The 22,964-nt window shown below is 40.6% G+C and overlaps 1 protein-coding gene across 1 annotated transcript in view; it reads right to left on the reverse strand.

Annotated features, from left to right (window-relative positions):
* Positions 1–13,965, reverse strand: part of METTL24 (methyltransferase like 24) — a 101,629-nt gene extending 87,664 nt beyond the window's left edge. The window contains exon 1 of the mRNA XM_031680152.2: positions 13,415–13,965. Coding sequence (XP_031536012.1) covers positions 13,415–13,732 — 318 coding nt within the window. The 5' untranslated portion in view covers positions 13,733–13,965. The remainder of the gene's footprint in view (positions 1–13,414) is intronic.
* Between the last annotated feature and the right edge of the window lie 8,999 nt (positions 13,966–22,964).

Genomic DNA, 22,964 nt, shown 5'->3' on the forward strand with positions numbered 1-22,964 from the left:
TGTCTGACAGTAGAAAGGATGTAGGAAACACGATTTTTGAAAACAAACACTGATTGCAACCAATTCTGCCTTCCTGCCAGAGAGGCATAATTCATCTTTACACTGGGCCTGGAGGGAGAGGGGAAAACTAAATTGCCTGAGTAAGAAAATGACATGCACTTGGGATTTGTTTGCTGGAAGCTCAAGAGAATAGGGTGGGGAGTGATGGTTTAAAGGCTTGAAAATGGAAGAAAGTGATTGATGTGTAGATAAGAGAAGGCAGAATCAGTGGTGTAGGAGCCAGTAAGAAATCCCCAATGGGCATGAAATCTTTAATCAATTTTAAGTTGATTTTTGTTTTGAACTGCATTGATATCTTCCTCTATTACCCTGAGACCTTCAGTAAGGCCTGTTATCACTCTGGGATAAAAGAAGTGGGCAGTCCAGAACAAAGAGAAGACAGCTGTGGCCAGAGGTAAAACACTGAGCTAGGAGAGTGATCAGAAAATGTAAGCCCCAGATATTAACAGAACATTGAGGGCAGGAAAGATACTGGACCTCTCACAGCACATAGCTCAAGCCATTTTAATTTAAATGTTAAAACAAAGGGTGAACCCAGAAGATGATGGGGTCATCTGACTGCCATAATATAATCTCAATAAATCTATATGTATTAGAAAAGGTGGGTAACAGGCAGTACAAAGCAAACACCAAGAATTAAGACATTTTAACATTCACTCCATGGCAATGACCTCAAAACAAAGACCGTGAAGACTTCACAGTGACATCCCTATGAATGATTAGAGAGGACCAAAACATGTTCTCAGTATCCCTGGTGGAAGCCTAGGACCAATCACCTCATGCTGCAGATGATAAAACTCTAGATGAGAGTCTCACGGACTTGACTGGGATCACTGAATGTCAGTGGGAACTGTCACTTGGAACAGTCACAGTTAGGTGGCCCTGAGGCTTCCATAGCAGGAGTTGGAAAATGTTTTCTATAAAGAGTCAGATAAAATATTTTAGATTTTGTGAGCCAAGAGGCAAAATCCAGGATATTAAGTAGGTACTTATATAACAAGAGAGAAGACAAATTTCCACATTTTTATTCATGAAATTAGAAATATAATAATTGTGTACTTTTTTTGTAATACAGTTCTAATGAAAAGAATGTAATTTAGGGGAAGATAGAAATTTACTTCATTGGGGTTCAAAGTTAGTGTTTCCTAACATCAAATCAATTGTAATGTTCATCTGTAAAAACCATTCTTCACTCATGGGCCATAAAGACACAGGCTGGATGTAGCTCCATATCTCTGTGCTATAGTCACTGTTGTCTGAAACAAAGTCAGTAGTGGTTGCTCTATTCCAAAAGCCTGGAGCATAAACCCCGATTCAGAAACTAAAGACCTGGAGAGAACTTCGGAATAGCTCTTGAGAGATCCAGATGTTCATCAAAGACATTGGTCTAGTACCCCAGCAATTGAAATAACCATTCTTTTAGCCAGTATTTACCAAGCACCTGCTCTGTGCTGGTACCATCACAGTCACTGGATACATACAGTGGTGAGCAGGACAGATGAGCCCCCTACCTTCATAGGCGATGAGAACACAAACAAGAATTGGAGAAGGAAAAAATGTCAGAGGGTGGGAGTACCACCGAGAAAATAAGGGAGGTATTAGAAGATCAACTAGAATAGGGAGCTACTTTTGATAAAATAAGGAGCTCCTTTTTCTCAACATTCTTATCAACATTTGTCAGACATTTTACATTGTTTCCAATGACGAGGGGTGAAATAAAATGCCATTGTGATTTGATTTGCTTCCTCTGCTTACTGGTAGGATTTACCATCTCTCTGTGCTCACACTCTCTCTCTCCACATTATAATTATAATACATTATATTTATATGCATATAGGTTATATAGAGAGAAGTCTTTCAGGTTTCCTCTTCTGTTAATTCCTAGTCAATTCCTTGTTTTTCTGTTCAGTTATCTTTTTTTCTTACTGTTTTGTTGGTGTTCTTTTAAAATTTGCAGTATGAATCCTTTATTCGTGATATGCATTGCAAATATCCTCTCTCAGCCTATACTTGCCTTTTAACTTTGTAGTGTCTTTCGTCTACAAGAAAATTTTAATTTTCAGTTGGTAGATAATCTACTTTATGTGAGATTTGGTGGTTAGCCTCCCATCTCAGTGGGTAAGTTCAAAGAGTGGTGGGTTTCGAGTTTAAATCTTCATCCCATTCCTTATAGCTATCTCTTGCCCAAACTTATTAATGTCTCAGATCTTCAGCTTCCTTGTTTGCAAAATGAGGACAATGCCTACCTCATAGACTTTTTGGTGAGAATTAAATGAAAGAATACATGCAACTACCTTAGTACTGTGGCCCCCTCCCACTCCACTTTTAAATTTTAAGTTTCTTAAAGGCCTTCCATTCCACATAATACCATGTGCAGGGTCAGGACGTAGATTTTGTGTTAGTTAAATTGAGTTTATCTTTAAAATGCAAATAAAGTACCAAGTATAATAATATGCACTTAATTATCAGACTAAAATGTGGAAGGCAGAACCAGAAAAACAGTTTAGTAATTAGCTCTTTAACCATGATTACTCCACTGGCTCCCCTGAACTAAAGAAGTAGCAGAGTTATAGTAAATGACACAATTAATGGGAGATTTGTAAACATTCTTCTGAGTGAAAATTATATTTCAAAAGATTGGAAACATATTTTATACAGTCAACCTAACACAGACCAAAATTATTTAATAACAATGTTGTAAAAGATATTTGTAATTGGTTTTAGGAAAAAAAAATCACAAACTGATATGAACAGGTATACCTTAATAATTTTATAAGAAATAAGCTATGTGAAGAATAAGTTTATAATAAAAATGCTTACAAAATTTAATATTTACTTCTGGCTTTTAAGATTTTATAATATTATGGCACCTCTGATGGTTGAGCATATCATATACGCTTTAAATTTCAAGAATAATAAAAGAAGCATTAAAAATTCCAATGAACACTGGGCTTTATACCACACAGATACACGTGTCTACACCTTTTTGATGTTCAAGGGCCAGCATCACAGCCAGCGATATGAGGCTGAACAGAGACCATCCTCATTTATGGAACTATTTCCACAGGCCAGGTGTTTTCATCTACACAGTCTCCTTTAATTTTCATGACAACCCTATGAACTAAGTACTACTACTTTTTTACAAAGGAGGAAACTAAAGTTTAGACAGGGTATGCCACTTGCCCACCTCCAGCAAGTAGGGGAGCAGTGTTTAAACTTCTGACCTCAAGTGTAAAATTATAAGCCCATCTTACAGGTGAGGCTGCATCATAATGAAGTATTTTCATATTTGCAAATCCACATAAATAGGTCTCCAAGGATCTCGTGGGTTACTTGGCTTCCCCATCTTCTACCCTCTAAATTGCTGAATAAATAGGCCTCCTTCCACATGTGACTGAAATCACTCGGCCCTCCTTGGGCACATGTTTTGCTAATTAGGATTTTTAATTGATTTGTTGTGCTCCATTTAAAGTAGATGAAAAATAAATTAAAAATACTTGTCGTCATATTGTGCACAATAGCAAACACTGTACAACATGAATATTGCCTCTGATTCGTGGCCAGATTCTGAAAACACTCTTGGAAGTCTTTCAGCTTGCTCAAACTAAAAATGAGTAAAAGACTGCCATGACGGTGCATTTAAACATGGAGTCTGATTCATCTCACCAGAGGCCTTCAGCTCATTTACACCTATGGCTTTATTTATTCGAATAACTTGCCTTTTTCCCCCCAGGAAAAAATGACCTGCAAACCATCATCCCATCACTGCTCTGTGCAAAGAATCTAATGTAAACAATGTCAACCAGAATCACTGAACTTAACAAACTCCAGGACACACCACAACACTGTTCATAAGATGTAAATCACATCTTGTTTTATTTCACTTTCTGCTAAATTCAGATGTCTGCTTCATTTTCAATCTACGTCCCCTGAAAAGAGCCTCCCATGCTTTATCCAATACTGCCAAGTGTGCAGATTCAGCAAGGCGTTAGAAACAGGGAGCATGAAACATGACCTAGACGATGTTTGTTTAGATACGGATGATTGAAGGGATTGCATACTGTGGTGACTGTAAGTGCTGCTCCCCAAACATGTCCTGCTCTCTGACTTCTGAGTACATGGCAGACCTCTGGTCTCCTGCATTGGATAAGGGCCCAGCAACTAGCTCTGGTCACTGGATTGTGAGCAGGAATGCTATGTCTGGTTTCTGGCCAGGGCACTTAATAATGCCATGCAAGACCCTTCAGAGCACTCACCCTTCTGCCAAGGTGACAGGTAATATTCCAGCCTGGGGTCCAAAGAGAGGGTGAAGATGGCACAGAGCAGCTCCGTACCTCTGTCAACCAGCAATAGATACACAGCAGAAGCAAGAAACAATCCTTTGTTAGTAAGAGCCCTGAGATCTCAGGGTTGTCTGTGATCACTGCATAAACTGGCCTCTCCTGCCAGATACCCCAGACAAATGAAGCCTTGAAAAAGGGCTTGGTGTCCCTAGTGATAAGTTAGCAGGTTTGTGTGATTTAGTATCTGGCACTAAATGTTATTATCTTGTCAGAGAAAGGTCTCTCAGCCCATAGTTCACTCGGAACCCAATCATCATGTTCCAAAATCTGAATTAAATAGACCAAGCAAAATTGAAAAGGGAAAGCTACAATTGTAACCTTCCAAACTGCCAGCTCTAATTTATTGATCTACCAAGGTTCTTAGCTGTAAACAATAGAAACCATTCTGGCTAGTTGAGTAGAAAAGGAATTGATTAAAGATTTATTAGCTTACAAGAATCTCAAGAGCAGAAGGAACACCACCACAGGCGCCAGTGTAGACTATCCTGCCTCACCACTGGGCACAGCCACCACAACTCATTTCACCACCCTAGGCACCAGATGCCTCTGCTAGAATCTGGGTCTCCGAGGTCCTCGTGCTGAAGATTGCTTCTTCTATTGTCTAAGGTACAATGCAAACTGCTTTGCAGGTGTATCTGAACACTAAAGCCTAGGTCACATTAATGCCCTTTAGGATCAAGGAAACTTATTTTTTGGGTGTTTTCTTGGCCAGGTGGAAAATTCCTCAAACACAAGAAGGGAATTCAAAGGTGTGGCCAAAAAGAATGATAAATACCCATTACTGAAGATGTAATGGGTAATAAGGATAACTATTGTCTTCAAATCTCCTTCTAGTCCATAGTCAAGTTTCTAGAGCCTTCCTGGTTACTGCAGCTCTTTCTCCAATTCCACACATGTACCCTTCCAACGAATCCGTGTTTTTACTAGTTTCAGTTGGGTTCATCACTTGCAACTCAGAGAGTCCTAATGCAGAAGTAACCATATGTTAAAGTATCCCAAACTAGTCAGTTACAAACAGGGCTGTAAATATTCAGATGCTCTGAAGAATTTTTCAGATCAGATCTTTTTTTGCAAAGTAACTCTCAGAATTGACAGAAGAAAAAAAAAATCAAAGAACGTAAGATTCCAACTTTGGTTTGAGAACCCTAATGGGGCTCATGGGCTGAATACTGATTATATTTATCTTCTCCACAAAAGCCCTCACAAATAACTTTTTACTTAAAAAGAAAAGAAAGAGAAAACTATTGCATAGACATAGATCTTGTGTGCATATAACCAACTGAATTTTTTTTTAAATCAGAAGTATATACAAGGTGCCAACTTACTGCCAAATGCTACTTGGAAATAAGGTTATCTTCAACAGTTCTATATAGAGGAATAGTTAACCAATAAAGAAATATATATATATATACACAGAGTCACAGATGCTAAGATCAGGGATTATTTTTAAAAAAGAAAAAAGACCTACATTCTATTTCTAGGTGCTCAGGTCCAAGATCCCTGAAATGGACTAGCTGAAATAATAGAATAAAATATGAGAAAAACAAAAACCTAAGGGCATAACTGTGCAATAATTATACTGGATAGTTCAGGAATGCCAAGGGTGACTTCTTGGAGTAATGTAGAGAAAGCATCCTCTTTCTCTAAGAATGGCTCCCTGGACAGAGGGAGGGACTATTGGGCTATATTTTGGCCTGTGACTAGCACTGGTTGAAACCCGGAGACCAACCTCAGGAGTTGAGGGAAGTGAGTCTTGTTACAGTAACACTGGACGGAGAAGGCCAAGGAACATGGAAAGCTAGGATTCCTTCTCCCCTCAATCTGGTGGTCATTTACTCCTCCTCCAATTCAATGAGAAATTCCCAAGTTTTCCCAATAAATTTCTTTAATTTTTCTTTTTGCCTTTTTGCTTAAGCTAGGCCAGTCCATCTTTCTTGTTTATAATCAAAAGGACATTATATTAACTAAGTACACTCCGCTATACTCTTACTCTGCCCAACAGCCAACTCCAGCCTTAGGTAACGCATTATCTCTTAACTACAAATGACTTAAAAGGACCTTTGCCTTCTGTGTATCTAGCATTTATGTGTCATGCTGCTATTAAGCTTTGCAGCATTAACCTGGCTTGTCACTTTTTAGGGAAAAAAATTGCTAATTTTGGTATCTGGCTCAGGGGTTGCAACTTCAAATGCCTTCAGAGATCAGACAGGTAACGTAAAGGGAGAGTACTAAGATAGACTCCACTGGACACTATGTGCCACATCTGAAGATATTTACGTACAAATACTTAAACTACTGTGTGGCTCAAACAAAATTCGTGTGCCAAATTTACCTCCTTGAGCCATCGACTAACCAGCCAGCTTGTTATTAGTTTAAATTACATGTTCCTAGACTGGAAGGCTCACAAAACTCAATTTTGTTTCAATCACTTGAGCAGGGTAAAAATGCTTCTTGCACAGCCGATTTTCCCACCCTCTTTTAGCAGAAAACTCCACAGGCTGTTAATGGGATTGATGTGAGATGTCTAAGGGAACTCAAGGGCCGCTTTTAAGAGAAGCTTATCAATGCTGGTAGATACCTGATTTAGTATGAGTCTCGTGGTAAAGAAGCAGGTTCCTGCTGCTTTCTATGAATCACAAAATAAAGAGCCAAACTCCTTATAAGCACTAGGACTCCAAAGGTGTCATATAGCACAGATGGAAAAAATCAAATGTCTACCACTCTTGACAGTCTCCAGTTTACACAGTTCTGATTTTCTTCACAGACCAAAAAGGAAATCCAATTCAAGAAAACTGATAAGGTTTTCTGTTCCCTGGAGAAAGTGGACTAGACAAATTCACACAAAATCTAAAATCTTCACCACCAACTGCTGAAAAACAACAAACTCCATCAGAAGTTCCTTTGCCCACAAAATGCTCTCTGAGGAACTGTGGGGTTTGAAAGGAGTGCAGAAGCTTATTCTCCATTTCAGGCACATCAAAGTTTTAATCAGAACCTGCTTTTCTCTGTGAAACTAAGCAACTGCTGTTCACACCCACATACTGCTGGAGTGCATTCAATTACCCTCAACGACTTTGTTTAAAATGAAAATTCTTTGTGCCTCCTGAGGACAGTGTGTGAGAATTGATGAATGTTGTTCTAAAGGACAGAAGTGTAGGGATACAGTGAAAACCTAAGTAGCTGGAAACTATGGCTGGGCCATATTTTACAAGCAATTCAAACCTACCTTCAAGTATTTTGTAAAGAATTAGAATGTTTAAGGTAGTTGAATATATCAAGGGGCATACTATGCCATTTTTCAACTCTTTCTTCTGGATGACAATCACAGAATTAGAAAACGAAGAGGATGGCGAGAAGTGATGAAGAAAGACCAAATTTTGCCATATGGCTTTTCAGAAGAAGAGGAAAAAGAATTTTTTCTTCCCTGACACATTGTTCGGAAGGATCTGTAACTAACAAATCAAGCCAGCACATTGCTGGGTTCTGTAGCTCTGTGACTCAGAAGTCACTTTTCTATCCAACATATTAAATGTCAAGTAAAATATCTCTGATAAGAGAGAAGAAATTTCTTCAGGAAGCTTGGCTCCTGTATGAGTGCTGATGGAATAAAATTCATATTTTAAGGCAAGGCAAGAAAAATTTAAACATAAAGTTTTTTCTCTGCCCATCTGGGCCTTCTCCCTCCTCTCTAGTGTGCATTGTGCATCTGCATTATACATTAATCAGACCTCTCCAGTGAAGATGTAAAATCCCTGCTCAACCATAAAGAACAATTTTCCTTCTTCTGGAACCAGCCATGTAACTCCTTAGATGGTAACCTTCCTTTCTCAATCCTGTAAGGGGTCGCAATGACCCACCACTTGCCTTGTATGTGCAGATTCTTTGGTGAACTTTATGTACAATACTAACATATCATTTCCCTTAAAGATAGCGACTGGTGCAGAACAGACTGGGTCAGGTGACCTGGGGAGATACTGGGCCTCACTTAAGGGAAGTTCCTAGCTTAAATACTTAGAACTTTATTAATGTTACTAGTCATACTACCTGTATTCTGCTTGTTTTACAAGATTATTGTTTCTTGCATTACCAAATATATGACTGAGCCTCTGATAAAATTAATGATCAGGTGACTTGAAATGATTGACCAAATATATAGTTCTATAAGATCAGTGATTGTAATAGTGTAAATCTACATATGGAAACAAGCAACAAGAGGGAACCATTTCCTGGACCATAACAGACTAGGAAGACAGGCAATCCAGAGGATTCTGACTACTGTTAACAGGCTCTAGTCCAGTAATAGCACATTGAGTGGCCTATCAATGAAATCCTCACCTGACCTGGGAATGAGAATTCCTAGCACCGTGGGACAAACTGGTCATGAAATGCCTCCCAAACCTTGGTCAAAATTAAGACCAAAAGGGAGGGGATTGTAAAACAAAGAATGTTGCCCACCATCCAGTTTACAAGAATCAAGTCATTATCCACTGCAGTTGCTCACCTACAATACAGCCTGAAAGGAATTCAGGGCGAAAATCAGGCTGAGTCACTCTGTGCTCAGAGAAAACTGGCAGAATAGGCCTTCAGCTAGTTAGATATTTTCAGGAGAAAATTTATGAACCCAGGTTCTAGCATCTTCTCATAAAAGCACTAAAGCCATTAACTAAGATATCTGCTCCTTATGAACAACAGTAACCTTCCACCAAGTTGGGTGCTTGACTGCATGTACCCCCTTCTTTAAAATCACATGTATACTGGCCTCCCCCTTTACATCCTCGGAACAGTCCTCAGTGCTCTGTGAAAGACTGTCTCCCAGGTTACAATCCTTGGCTGGGCTTGAATAAAACTTTCCATTTCTTCCTCAGACTGACTACTGACTAATTTTTTGTCAACAGTATCTGTCCTGTGCAAACAGCCATATATTTTGCTGCTGTCTTTTAGGTGGATGGCCAGCATATAAGAGAAACATCTAACCAAGATTGCAGAAAGAAGCCAAATTGTGGAGACCTTATCTTAGTCCTATTAATTATTAGTCCTATTAATCCCCCCAGAGGAACTTTATCCATATAATCATAGTAAATGTCTATTTGCAAAAGAAAAACCAGAAAGAAATGCAGGTAGAAAACAGAAAGGAAAGTAATGAAAAAGAATTACAGTGATATTTGTATGCTTAAAGCCTCTGTAATACAATATACAAAAATGTATGGGTTCCAGGGGAGTCCTAATCACATAGGGCAGTATTTATCCATCATGTCTCATTTGCCCTCATTTCACAATGCTCTAAGATTAGAACCCCTGATGTGAAAGAAGATTTAATATTTAGAGCTAGTTCTTGCATGGCTCGGGGAAAGAAGGGGAAGAGAAAAGAGGAAAAGAATTATATGAAGACTACACTTCACTTCTCTTTATTATAATAGATTATTTTCTTTAAGAGAAGCATAAGCTATGATTAAAGTGGCAGTATAATTGTGGAATTTTTGTGCCTCTAACACCTGCAAAGGAGGCACGTTGACAAGAAACACTCGGCAACCCAATTATTTCATGCAGGTTTTCATCCACCCAGAAAGCCATCCTCAAAATAGAATGGAACTTTTCCTCCTTCACCAATCTGGTAGGTGCCTACAGCAAAGTAACCAAGAACCTGAATAGCATTGTTTATGATTACTCTCAGCAAACAAAATTTAAATTTAAAAGATCAAAAGAGTTTAACATATAACTTCCAAACTTTAATTATATCAATTATTTCATTGTGCATTCAGCTTATATTTCACCTTGTCTTGATGAGAGGCTGAAAAGGAACAAGATGTCCTCAGAGAGATAAGGGATATTGAACTCTGTTCCCAGAAGTAGGAAAACAGATTATATAAGTGGTCTTTCCAGTTTTGACGAACAGTTTAATTCAACTGTGACATAATGGTAAAATGAAACAAAGTCAAGATTCTGACTATCTAGGAATTTGGGGAAGTTGGAATGTATACCCTGAATAAGAAAATAAATAACTAAATAGCTAGGGAGAAGGAAACCCAGGGAAATTTTTTCTTTAAGAAGCTAAAAACTAAAATAATACTTTAAAAATAGCAGTTGCTATTTTCATTCAATTCTTTCATTTTTTTTTTGAAAATAACCTATTTTTTTAATTGAAGTCTAGTCAGTTTACAATGTTGTGTCAATTTCTGGTATATAGTGTATGTTTCAGTCATACCTATACATATATATATATTCCTTTTTATATTCTTTTTCATTATAGGTTACTAGAAGATGTTGAATATAGTTCCCTGTGCTATACAGAAGAAATTTGTTGTATATCTATTTTATTTTTATATATTGTTAACCAAAGACATTTAGAGATATACATAATAGGTTGAAATAATAAGATTCTTTTTTTTTTTTAACTTACTGGTATCATGGGAATAAGCATTTTCTAGGGGTTACTTTGGGAAATGCAATCCTTTCAATCACAAACAATTGTGCAGACAAAATAATCAATCTGAAATAGCTTACTAGGTTATAACATGTACAAAGCAGTTCACAAATCAGAACGCACTTCTGTTGTCTCCCAAATTGGCAAAAGATCAGCAAGGAAATGGAAAGCATGAGGAAAGTTTTCCAGGTGATGATCCTTGACCTGAATATTCAAGGATGGAAAGAACATGAATCATAGGAAAGGAGGATGGGGGCCTCACAGGTAGAATCAGCATAAACCAAAAGAATGGGAAGAGGTTATAAAAACTGACATTTGGGGAATCGCTGAGGCTAACAATTTGGGACAGATTAGTGAAAATTAAAGCTACCATTATTGAATGCTTACAACATGAGACTCTGCAAATATTTCCTTTTGTTTTTTTCTAATTTAATTTTAATAAAACTGAGCTCCAGGGCTCAGACTCAGATCTCTTTATTAGCCATACTCACTGCCCATATGACCTTCTGCAGTCTCATGGCTTTAAGGTCACTTGTACACTAATGACTCCCACATCTCCATCTTCAGCCTGAACATTTCCTCCAGTTCCAGACCCATGTGTCTAACTGCCTATTTGACATTTCCATTTGGATGTCCAAAGGGTATCTCAAACTTACGATGTTTAAAACAAAACTGATTTCTATCCACTGCCCCCTAAAACACAAACACTAAAGAACAATAACAAAAAAAGAAAAACTACTACTCCCTCATCTTCCTTTAAAATATATCCAGTATCGGACCACTTCTCACATCTCCACGTCTACCTTCCTGTCTAACCCATCACCATCTCCAGCAGGAATCACTACAACAGCCTCCTAAAGGAGGTGGGTGTGAACTTGCCCTCCAGTGGCCTCTAAGTATGCATTTCAACTGCTTCCTTTTGTAGGACAGGCTTTAGTTATCAATTCTGTTGTTAAGTGGAGACTAAGATTTAAGAGTGATTCTTGAACAGGTGAAACAGAAACAGCAGAAGCTGAGAGCAGATATGAAAGGACAAGTGTGCAAGGTGGGGTTGAGTGTGTCAAGCATGGAACATTTGAGGACATCCAGAGGGACAAAAGAACCTGAAATCCTAAGCAATATCAAGTCCTAGGTCAAATGTCCCCTCCACATTAGCCTTTCTCAACTCCCCAGACAGAGATCAAGACCTTAATCACAGTATTGGTCACATTACTGGCTGGCTGTGCTGAGTGCCTCCCCAACTAGACTTTGAGCTCATTTAGTGCCCCCAGCACCTGATGTAGTATTGGGGACCCAGCACCTGATGCAGTATTGGGGACCTGGTAAGCCCTTCGCAAAAGTGTGCTGAAAAGTCCTTGGCAAAACGTGGTATCATGGAATGTGCATTAGGAACATGGAGAAGGAAGCTCCTGCATTCCTTTAGAGGAGCAAATTAAGATTTTACATAGGAAATGAGGTTATACATATACGTGTGTGTGTGTATTTGTCCAGGAAAATAACACTGATGTCCTCGACAGGGACAGCAGAGGAGGAAAGCCAGAGGGGCAAGGCTTGAAAAGGAAGTGAGAGAAAGGAAAACAATGGAAGAAATTGGTGGGTGTGATATTGAAAAGTACATTAGAAGCTAAAGAAAGCAGCAGAGTCCAAGGAACAGTTTTTCTCTCTCCCCAACAGGCCAAGCAGTGGGGAAGATGGAGGGTGGATGTTTAAAAGAAAAGAGGAAACGCCAGGCAACAGAAAGAAGTTGACCCAGAGGATGTGATTAGGGTTGATGGGTATAAACACCAGGCAAGCTCATACCTGCAGTTCTTAATCTTCTCACTCTCAAGTATCAAGTAAATGACTGAGCTCCAAGAGGAGGATAGAAAGCCAGAGGCTTAACAGAGGGTAAAAGTGAACTACTCAATGAGGTGTGAGCCAGTAAGCTAATGAGGGAGGAAGGCCAACACTGCTGGGGTTGTAAGACAAACCCGGGATATTACTTCAGTCCTCTAGGTTCCGATTAACTTCTCATTAAGTGGTGCTGGGGGCTCGACTTCTCACCTCGCGCAGGCCACCCTGCCAACGCCTTTAGCAGATTCCAAGGGGAATTTGGCTGAGTGGATCTTCATCGCCACTATGAAGACAGAGTGGAAAAACAATGTACAGTGGATAACCACCCAGCTTCGCCCAGGGCTCGAGGAGAAAAGTCGGAGGAGCACAAAATATAAACAAAACCACAATTCCCTTCTTGTCCTCGCCTTGCGCGGCGCTCATGCTCTCCCCTCACTAAAATGTAAGTTCTGTGAGAGCTGGGCTTGGTCCTCCCCTGCTAGGTGCCCGCATAACAGGGGACCTGGCACACAGTGGACGCTCAGCAAATACTGGTTGAATATTAAACGAACTCTGCTCAGTCCCACTTCATTGTACCCGGGCATTGAAGGATGACACCAGTGGAGCTGCCTAAGAGACAGCAGGGGTAAGAGGAAGCGGAAGAATATTCTGAGGGTCCCAATGGGGCAGCCTGAGAGCCCAGAGCAGAGGGCTCTGTAGCGCTGGACCGGAGGAAGATTCGAGTCTAAGGCCCAACACTGTATCTTGTGCAACTGACCTTCCGGCGGAGACGCCCGCGCGGGGCGCAGCAGCCCGACTCCGGCGTCCCGCGCCCGCCGACCCCCGGCGGCGCTCGGCGCCCGCTGCGCACATAGGTCACCTGCCTTCTTCTGGCGCCGCGCAGTGGGCCGGGCGCGGGTAGCAGGTGCGGCCCTGTCGGCCGGGGGGCCGGGTCTGGTCGCGCGCTGCGGGCCGGGGGCCGGGGCCCGGTGCGCCGCAGCTCCACGCAGAGTCGCAGGCCGAGCAACAGCGCGGCGCCGAGCAGACACCGGCGCAGGGCGCTGCGCCCCCTCCCGGGCGGCCTCTCCCAGGCCATGGTGGGCCCGTCTGGGGCTGGGCTCTGCCACCCGCGCGCGCCGGCCCGCAGCGGGGATGTGGCCCTGTGGGCCCGAGCTGCCACTGTGGGAACTCCCCCGCGGGCCGGGGCGCGGACTCGGGCCCGCCTCCCTTCCCCTGTCCTAGGAAGCCTCGGCGTAACCTTGTCCTGCCCGGCGGAGCTCGCTCGGCCGGCCCGGTCGAGGGGCGGCCGGCAGGTGGGGTCTTGGGGTCGCAGGCAGCTCGGCTGAGCCAGACCAGGGGCCCAGCCCCACTTCGGGGATCCCGGAGGAGGTGCCCTCCAGCCCGGCTTCCGGAGCCTGAAAGCTACATGGCCAGAAAAAGCACATTTCTAACGGGATCCTGGGCTGTAACTTCATTTTCTAGTATTAGTGTTGTTGAAGCGAGGAAGATAGGTTAGCTGCCAGGTTTTGCTACAAGGAACAAATTCTGATTGTCAAGCAGTTTGTTACATTAAACACATTATAAAAATATATCGCACTATGCTCAGGTTTACAACTTCTCTCCCTCAAGAAAGAAGGGGGAAGGGGAGGAGAGAATAGCGCTGGATGCAGAATAATCAAATTAGAGTTATTCCATTTCTAAATTCTGCCTGAAGCCAACCCGTGCTTTCCCCCCCGTGTTTTGAAATGTGTGGGGGTGAAGGAGGAGGGGGAGAAAGCCAGCTAAGACATCTGACAGCAGGGAGACAGAACAGAAGTTACCATGGCATGATGTAAATCAAATTAATTTAGCTCCAAACACACACCTCCCTGCTGTCTTGCAGAGATACAGAGGGACAAATTTATCTTTCGGCAAAATGCACCCCAGCTGGTATTTCCATCACCACCTTGACCTTAATTAATCAGAATGAACGTTCACAGCCTGAAGTCCTGTGTTGGCTATTCCGTTTTCAGTTGTTAGTAGAATTCTTTCTCACAACCCGTTTAAGGTTTGGGTTTGGGTTTATTTTCTTTCGCTGTGGCCACATTTTTTTCATACTCTAAGCTTGCATTTTCCATACTTTTACGTGAGCCTACCCCCGCTGACGTATCCTGTCCCCTTGACAGCCTACAGCACGGACAACAGAGAACAAATATGGAAGCCCCGCCCCCACCCCGTATGAATTTCGGGAATTTTCCATAAGGAGCCCTCCTTTCTAAAATCTCCCTGGCTTAAGAAAGACCCGATTTAGTCTTTGTCACTGCACAAAGCACTTGGGCTATTTCTCTACATGTAACAAAACTTCTCAACCTGATCTAGTCCATTCCCTGGGCACACCCGGTCCTCAGGCTCCTGAGTGTTTCATCATGATTGACTTTTGTTTTTTTCTTAGACGTAGCCCTCTGGCTATTGCAGATGGGCTCTGTTTAAAAGAATCCAAGCAAGTACATTTTTCCTGACAAACTCTCAGAGAAAACCTCACATCCTATGACTATTTAAACAACATGAACTGTGATGTCAGACTTGAACTGTGTGCTGAATCAGGAAGCTACGAAGCTTTGGACAAGTACTTCATCTTTCAAAGACTCAATTTTCTCATGTGTAAATAGACCTATATATCTGATAGGATTACAAAGATAGCATAAAATATTGTATGTTCAGTACTACCTGGTTCACAGAAGTTACTCAATTAATAGTAATTGTTTTTATTATTTACCATTAAAGAAAATCATGGATCTTATGAAAAACAAAATTTAAGCATTGATTCCAAGGTAGGTAAACATAAGAAAGTATAAAGAGATTTATGTAAGTGTATTTATCTTATACAGTAGTCTCTGGATTAGGAGTACCCAACAGTTGCAGGAAACCACAAAGACTCAAGATCCCACAAATGCACCCTATTAAGTTACATAATTGTGTGAAGCTATTTAAGACATGATTTGTGGCGTTCTCAGTAAACCTGGATCACCAATGTCTGGTGTAGACTTTGCTAGAAGTTTTAATTTCTATGCTACCAACACAGTGAAAGAAGTATCTTTTGAAGATTATGATATCACTAACTTAAACCCTCTGCTCATCCTTTGAGTCACTCTCTGGGAGGAAAAATGAGGAGTATCCTGTATTATTAAAATGGGGTATTAGTGAGACTCTGGACTGAGGAGGGGAGGGTGGGACATAGAACAGTGTAGCTCTTGAAGAGAACGGGCAAGATGACCTCATATTTTCCATTACTTCATTTCTATCATTCTCTAATAATATTTCCATTATGGGGGAAAATTCAAATAAAATATAATATTTAAATGCCTCTTTCTCTTATCTTTTGCACTGTCTCTATGTGTTTATTACTAATAAAAAGGAAATGTTTATATGTATGTAACATCATTAATTTTCTAGGAAGGAATCTGCCATTTTTAACTTCCACACAGTATTTCTATGTGTTGTGGATGGTAATGAATCAGGAAATGGATCAGTCAGTCAGCGGAGAGGCAAATCTAACTGATGCCTGTTGTAGCTGACAAGCAATCTTTCATTCACAAACTTTGTTTTTCTTATAGAGTTGAACTTGTCTCTGTCATTTCTGGATATGTTTCCGAAACACAGATAATTATTAACTACGAGTTGTAGGTTCGTTAATTAAATGTGCAGGTCAGTAAACCACAAAAGCAGCTTTCATTAGATCACAAATTACATCCTCCTTGAGGTTTCAGCCAGCAAAATTAGTGTAACAGAACATTTTTACTACTAATCTCCTAGACACCAAACATTTCAATTTGCACACATGCTGTAGTGCAGTGGTTCTCACCAGAGGTAATTTTGCCTCCCAGGGGACAATTGGCAACTTCTGAAGACATTTTTGGTTGTTACAACAGGTAAGGGTTGGGGAGGATGCTACTGGTATCCAATGGATAGAGATCAGAAATACTGCAAAAACTTCCTCCAATGCAAAGGATAGCTTTCCACAAGAGAGAATTTTCCAGCCCAAAATGTCAACAGAGCTAAAGTTGAGAAACCCTATTGTAGCCATGGATGTTAATGTAGCAACTTTTAATTATAGAAACCAACAGACAAGGATCCTCACCTCCACTAGTGGTTATTTCTGTTTCACATTGTGAAGTACCCAACCTGAATTAAAGTAATCAAATTTTGAAAGAAATGGAGCTGGGATGTCTGGCATCTGCATCTTCCCCCACGCCCACCATCTTTTCTCCATGTAATACCTATTCATTGTGGAAAATACACACAAGCAAAAGAAGATATCAACAATCATTCATAATATCACAACTCAGATATAGCTATCCTGTCAGATTTTGTCTTGTTCATATGTATATATACATATATATACACACACACAGAGTTTTCAAAAGTGAAATCATATGTATCTCTTTATAATCTGCTTTTGTAACATAATGTTATATAATTTACATGTATACAATAATAAAATATTATTATTTAATATTAATATTTAAATTATACTTAAATATATAATTTATCATGTTAAATAATATAATGTCTGGGATTTGCTTAAAAACAATCCAGTGAGGAGGTGGGAGTTAAGTGGGAGTATAAATGAAACAAGAATTGATAATTGTTGACAATTGTTATTGCTGGCTGATGGGGGTTCACAACTCTCATTACTGAGTATCTTTGGAAGTGTTCCACAATACAAATGTCACTAAACATTAACCTGTCAACCTACATCATTTTTAATGGCTACATTTACCATAATTTAACCAATCTTTCACTGTTGAACAATTAGATCATTTCAAGTTTTTATTTTATAAATAATGCTGCGATGGACATCTTTGTAGCTAAATCTGATAGGTCAGAGGTAGACTGTGAGAAAAATAAAGAAGCCAAGGATAATTCCAAGGCTTTTCTTGAGTAATTGGAAGAATGATATTGCCATTAACTGAGAAGGGTAAGACTCAACTAAGAGTAGTCTGGGTGAAAAATCAAGAGTTTGATGTTGGTGGTCATGTTAAGTTTGGGAAGCCATACAAGAGGAGATGTCAAGTGGGCAGTTGGATTTAAAAGACTAGAATTCAGGGGAATAGTGAAGGCTGGAAATATAAATGTGGATCATCAACATACTGATGTTGAGCGAGGGAGGGAAGAAATATTTGAAGGCTTAGCTCTAGAGTCCACCAATTTAAGGTAAGGAAGATGGGGAGGATCCAACAAAGGATTAAGAGATAGACAGGCAGTAAAGTAAGAGAATACGTACCATCCTAGAAACCAAGTGAAGAAAGTATTTCTAGAAGGAAAAGACTGAGAGGGCTAATAAAATGTGGGCTGAAAACTGCCCATGAGATCTGTTAACAACATGTCTTGTTTATTATCTGTCTCTCCCAACTAGAATGTAAATTTCATGAGGTCAGGGACTTCGTCTGCTTTGACTATTGCTATAATCTCAGTTCCTTGAACTGTCCCTGGCACGTAGTATGTGCTCAATAAATAACTGTTGAATTAAAGAGTGAAAAATAAATCAAATCTGTGTATATTTATAATTATTTCATCATATTAAATTCTTAAGAGTAGAATTGTTAAGTTAAAGCAAAATTGAAAGTCTTTTGATGTGAAGGGATATTATTAATTTTTCAGTCCATCAAAAAAGACTGTATTAATCCCATTTAAAGCCCATCAAATGTTCCTTTGTTATCAGGGGGAAACCTCAAAGGATAGCTTGAGCCAGCCTCTGAGATGAACTATTAAGTTTATTTTAGTTCCCTCCTACTTCTATCACTGCACTTGAAACCACACTTGATTTCCCCTTAAATGCCCATCTCAAGTTGCATCTTAGATGGGATTGTATTCACTGGACTGTCAATAAGTTTCCTCCTCCCCGCCTTAAGGATGTAGCTAAATATTAAGATACTAGTTCAACACAAATTAAGACCCCATCAGAATTATCCACATTAAGGGAAGAACTCATCAAGATTAAAGCTTTCATGACCTAGAAGAACTGATATCTGGGGCTGGGAGTCCTGCCTAAAATCACATCACTGCCTAGTCTATCACCTAATAAAGCCTGCTCTGGGCTAATCTTATGGAAAATGCCTGGAGACTGTCTTGGTGCCCTGGCCTGCTTGGGAAAGAAAATGAGTCTCCTGCCTCTTTTGAATCCCTTAATGCTGCGTTCTCTCATTCTTGGTGTTTGTCTTACTCAAGCATTTGTGGACTTGCTTTATCCTTCCCCTACACAGGCTGTTTCTCAAGCATGGGATGGGATTTAACCCACCTCTGCATTGCCTGCAATGTCTTTTGTGGAATGGGCCTCAATCAGACCTCTGGAACTGTTGGCAAACAACAGACATCACACTCAACCCTGCTGAAATCAGACCCAAGACATTTCCTCCAGAAGATCCTGGCACTCATCCACCCTAACCAGTAAGGAATCATGCTCAAACCTGTGTTTGATGGCTCACAGGTAACATCTACCTGGTTCCTTTTTCCCACTCAAGGAACTTGGAAAGAATCAGAAAATGCTTCATACAAGCCATTGAAAAAAAAGAAAGATGTGGGTGTGGGGAAAGCAGTTTGTGGACAGGGTGCAAACTATGAGGGCTGGCAGCTCTTAGGTAAACGCTAGGCCTGGACAGGAAGTTCATAAAAAACACATCACACACATGTACACACACTTTCCTGGATTCTGAAAACACATCTGAAGCATTTTAGATAGGTTTATTTACAGACATCAACTCCTATGATGAGACAGTCCTGGATTTTATGACAATAAAGCAGCTTAGGTTAAAAATGATCAAAACATTGCCTGTTCATGGGCCACCTATGGAGCATTTCCCCTTCCTCCCCTTCAACTCATCATTATGACACATGCCAGAAATAATCTCCCTGCTACAGATCACTTTGAAGTCAAAAACATTCCTGGTTGAAACTTTCCCGAAGTCAAGGGCTTAAAAAAACCTTTTAAGGTCAGAAAAGATCACCATGGAACTGACAGGATAAAGTGAAGCACAGCATGCCCAAAGGCAAACATCTCAGGGCCCTGTCATTTCAACTTAGCCTGTGAATATATAACAAATCCTGAGGTCAAAAGCCATTTTGCTTTTTCATCACATCACTGCTCTAGCCCTAGAGAGAGCAGAACTATACTATTTTCAGATCATAATGCACAGGCTCTCAAACTTAAGTGTGCATGAGAACCACTTGAGAGTTATTTAAATATAGGTTAGGAAGTCCCACCTCCAGAAATTAAGTCAGAGGGAGGCACCAAAAATTTTTCATTTAACAAGTTTCAAGTGGCCGGTGGATCAAACTTTTAGAAGACTTGACATGGCGGTTCCCCAGCCATGGTGACGGTGGAGGTGGGTAGGGGCAGGGAGCAGAATGTAGGAAGCAATTATTACAAGGTATCCATGCATCCATGGGTGCAAATGTTCTCCTTCAGTCCTCTAAATACAGTTACTAACAAACTTGTAGGCATTAACAAGGGATCCTCACGAGCAAAAGTTCAGGAGCTCCCTTGGCAACCATTCTTTCCTTCCCCATGACACCTGATGGGAAGGTGAAGGGAGTACAAAGAGGAGAACTTCCTTCCCCTATTTGTTCTGGGAATTTCGCAGAGCTCTGGAATGAAAGGGTAAGGAGCTGGGGTCACCCCCAGGAATATTGTGTGGGCAGGGCTGCTCCTTGCTGACTCAAGGTAAGGCAGTAGCAGCTGGAAATCTGCAAAACCTTCACTGGGATACAGTGCCCTTCGACTTACTAAAGGACCCCAGAGAGTTAAAGATACATGCACTTGGGAAGGCAGGTTAAGGAAACAAAGCCAAAAGATCAGGTGAAGCAGAAGACCCTAGTCTAAGCATGGCTTCTCTGAAACTACTAACAGTGTAGCCCTGCACAAGTTACCTTATCTCTCTGTTCCTCAGTTTCCTCATCCATAAAAGAGAGACAACAACAGTAACTTCCTCGTAGGGTTGCTGTGATGATTAAATGAGTTAATGTATTTAAAGAACTTAAAGTTGTGTGCCTGGACCACATTAAGTGCTGTCATGTGTAATGTGTTATTATCATTCACTGTAAGTCAGAAAGGACATTTAATTTTGCACTAGTTTATGTTCCTTTCGCCTTCACATTGGATTGTTTGTTTAGGGCTTGATCTTACTGGGTCTTAACTTGACTGGCCTAAGAGGGGAAATGAAAACCACACCTCTGCTTCTGGTGTTACTACCCAGCCCATGGTCTTGTTCCTTCAGAATCATCGCATGCCAGGGCATGTCTTCCTAAGGTTTCCAATGTTTCTGGGAAAGCACATTGATCCAATCAGGTCTTTCCCTTCCCACTTTGACCTGCAGGATTCCAAACCATGTCCTTTCTTCCTTTTATTTCTGATACCTATGCCATGGACCCACATGACCCCTCTCTCCTTTACCTTTCTCATCCTGTTCTCTGAGGTCACTTTTCCACTTTCTCTTTAAAATATGCTTTTCATATTTCATATCAGCTCTATCACCTCTGGCTCCTTTTCACTCACCACAGCCCTGATCACTTGACTATAGTTTGCACCATCAATTAGATACAAACCCAGTGGCAAAGCACACATCCCCCAACACCACCTTTAGGAATGTTCATAGTGCAAAAGAATTCTGCTGAGAATTCCCAGAGAGCAGCTCCCTCTGGGGGGTGGGAAGGCAATGGAGCAGAAGGCCAGGAGCAACTATTCCTCCTCCCACCCACCCCTACCCCCACCCCACCTTCCCCAGTGACTTAGAGAGTTGCTCAGAGAGGGAGACAAATCTGAAAGAATGTTGCTGTTGCTAGGAGAGAATGCAGGAGAAATAGTTCCCGTCACAAAGGGCAGCCAGGAGAAAAGAACTGGACAACAAAGAGGGGGGACAAGTGTGTCTTGCTAATACTGCGGGTGTGTTGCTACCATTAGCTGCTTCAACCACAAAGCATGAGATCACTGGAATGGGTTTTTAATAGCTTCAGTTCTTATTTTAATGTCTTTATGGGTTTTTAATTCGGCATTTAATGTGGGGAAATAGTATGTAAAAATCAGGAAACAAATTTCCATTATGGCCATAACTTTGGCCCATCAGGTATCACACAGCACTTAACTATCTCTGCAGTGCTTGTTTACCAGCCTAAGTCCTACAGCAGATGCAGGGATGGGAACGTGGATGGAGAATTAGTTATTTTTGCCTCCCTGCTCTAAACAGTCTTGGTATGGAGAAGAGCTCAGTAAAATAAATGTAACTGAAGGTTTCAAGGACCTTGTGATGCTAGACTTGGTAAAAATGGACCCAACATTCAGGTACCCCACATTTCAGACAGGCACCCCCATTGGCTATACACCAAATACCCATTCTGCTCTCCTGCCTCTCTGACTTTGCTCATGATAATTCACCCTGCCTGAAAAGAACACTGTTGCCTTGTCCTGAAGATGAGAAGGTCCTGGGAAGATTTGGAAAAAGGCAAGCTGAACAGTTAGGATTTTAGTTAAGGGGCAGTGGGGAGTTCTTGATGGTTTTGGAGCAGAAGACACTGGTATGGATTCAAGGTAGAGTTGGATTATACCTTTATAGACCCTAAGAATGCAGACTGGGGCTCTCCCCACCCCCATCTATATACTTCAGAAGGAAAGCAGAGGACCACATGGTAAAACACAAAACATCAGATATGTTGACAATGAAAAAGCTTGATTCTACATCTTCTGAATGTAGAATTATGAGTGCAGAAAGAGAACTCTTTTCTAGTTCTTTCTCTACCTCTCTTTACCACCCAAGACTGAGATGGATCCCTTTCTTTACTGTAGAACATATTCCCAAAAATGTATAAAATTTTATAAGGTTTGAACACAGATTTAACCAAATAAAGCAGTCATTGTCCAACTATGCATTTTCTTCACACAATATTAGATAACTGTATAGCATAATTATTTCATAACAAATCCTCTCACGTTTGCTGCAGACTCAGAATGCACTGAGAGTAACCTCATAATACATCTCACGTCTTTCTTGAACTTTTAAAAGCAACACTGATAAAATTTTAAGGGAATCTTCATTTTGCATATTTATTACATTGGATTAGAGCCTTCCTAAATTTGGTAGACAATAATGAAAATAGTTCGCAAACCACCCAGTCATATTCCAGCATTTAATTTTACCATAAAGGGAGAACTAGTCAGATTTGGGCATCTATATGACGAATCAAGTCCTTCATTTTGCCTAATTCTGATTTAAAAAGCAAATGGATGTTGATTTCACAAGGTCCTTCAGCCCTAAGCTTTCTTAATAATGAAATTAAATATGAAAAGGAGATACCTTAAG

The sequence above is a fragment of the Vicugna pacos genome, chromosome 8 (assembly GCF_048564905.1).
Source record: "Vicugna pacos chromosome 8, VicPac4, whole genome shotgun sequence".
In the NCBI taxonomy this organism is placed as follows: domain Eukaryota; kingdom Metazoa; phylum Chordata; class Mammalia; order Artiodactyla; family Camelidae; genus Vicugna; species Vicugna pacos.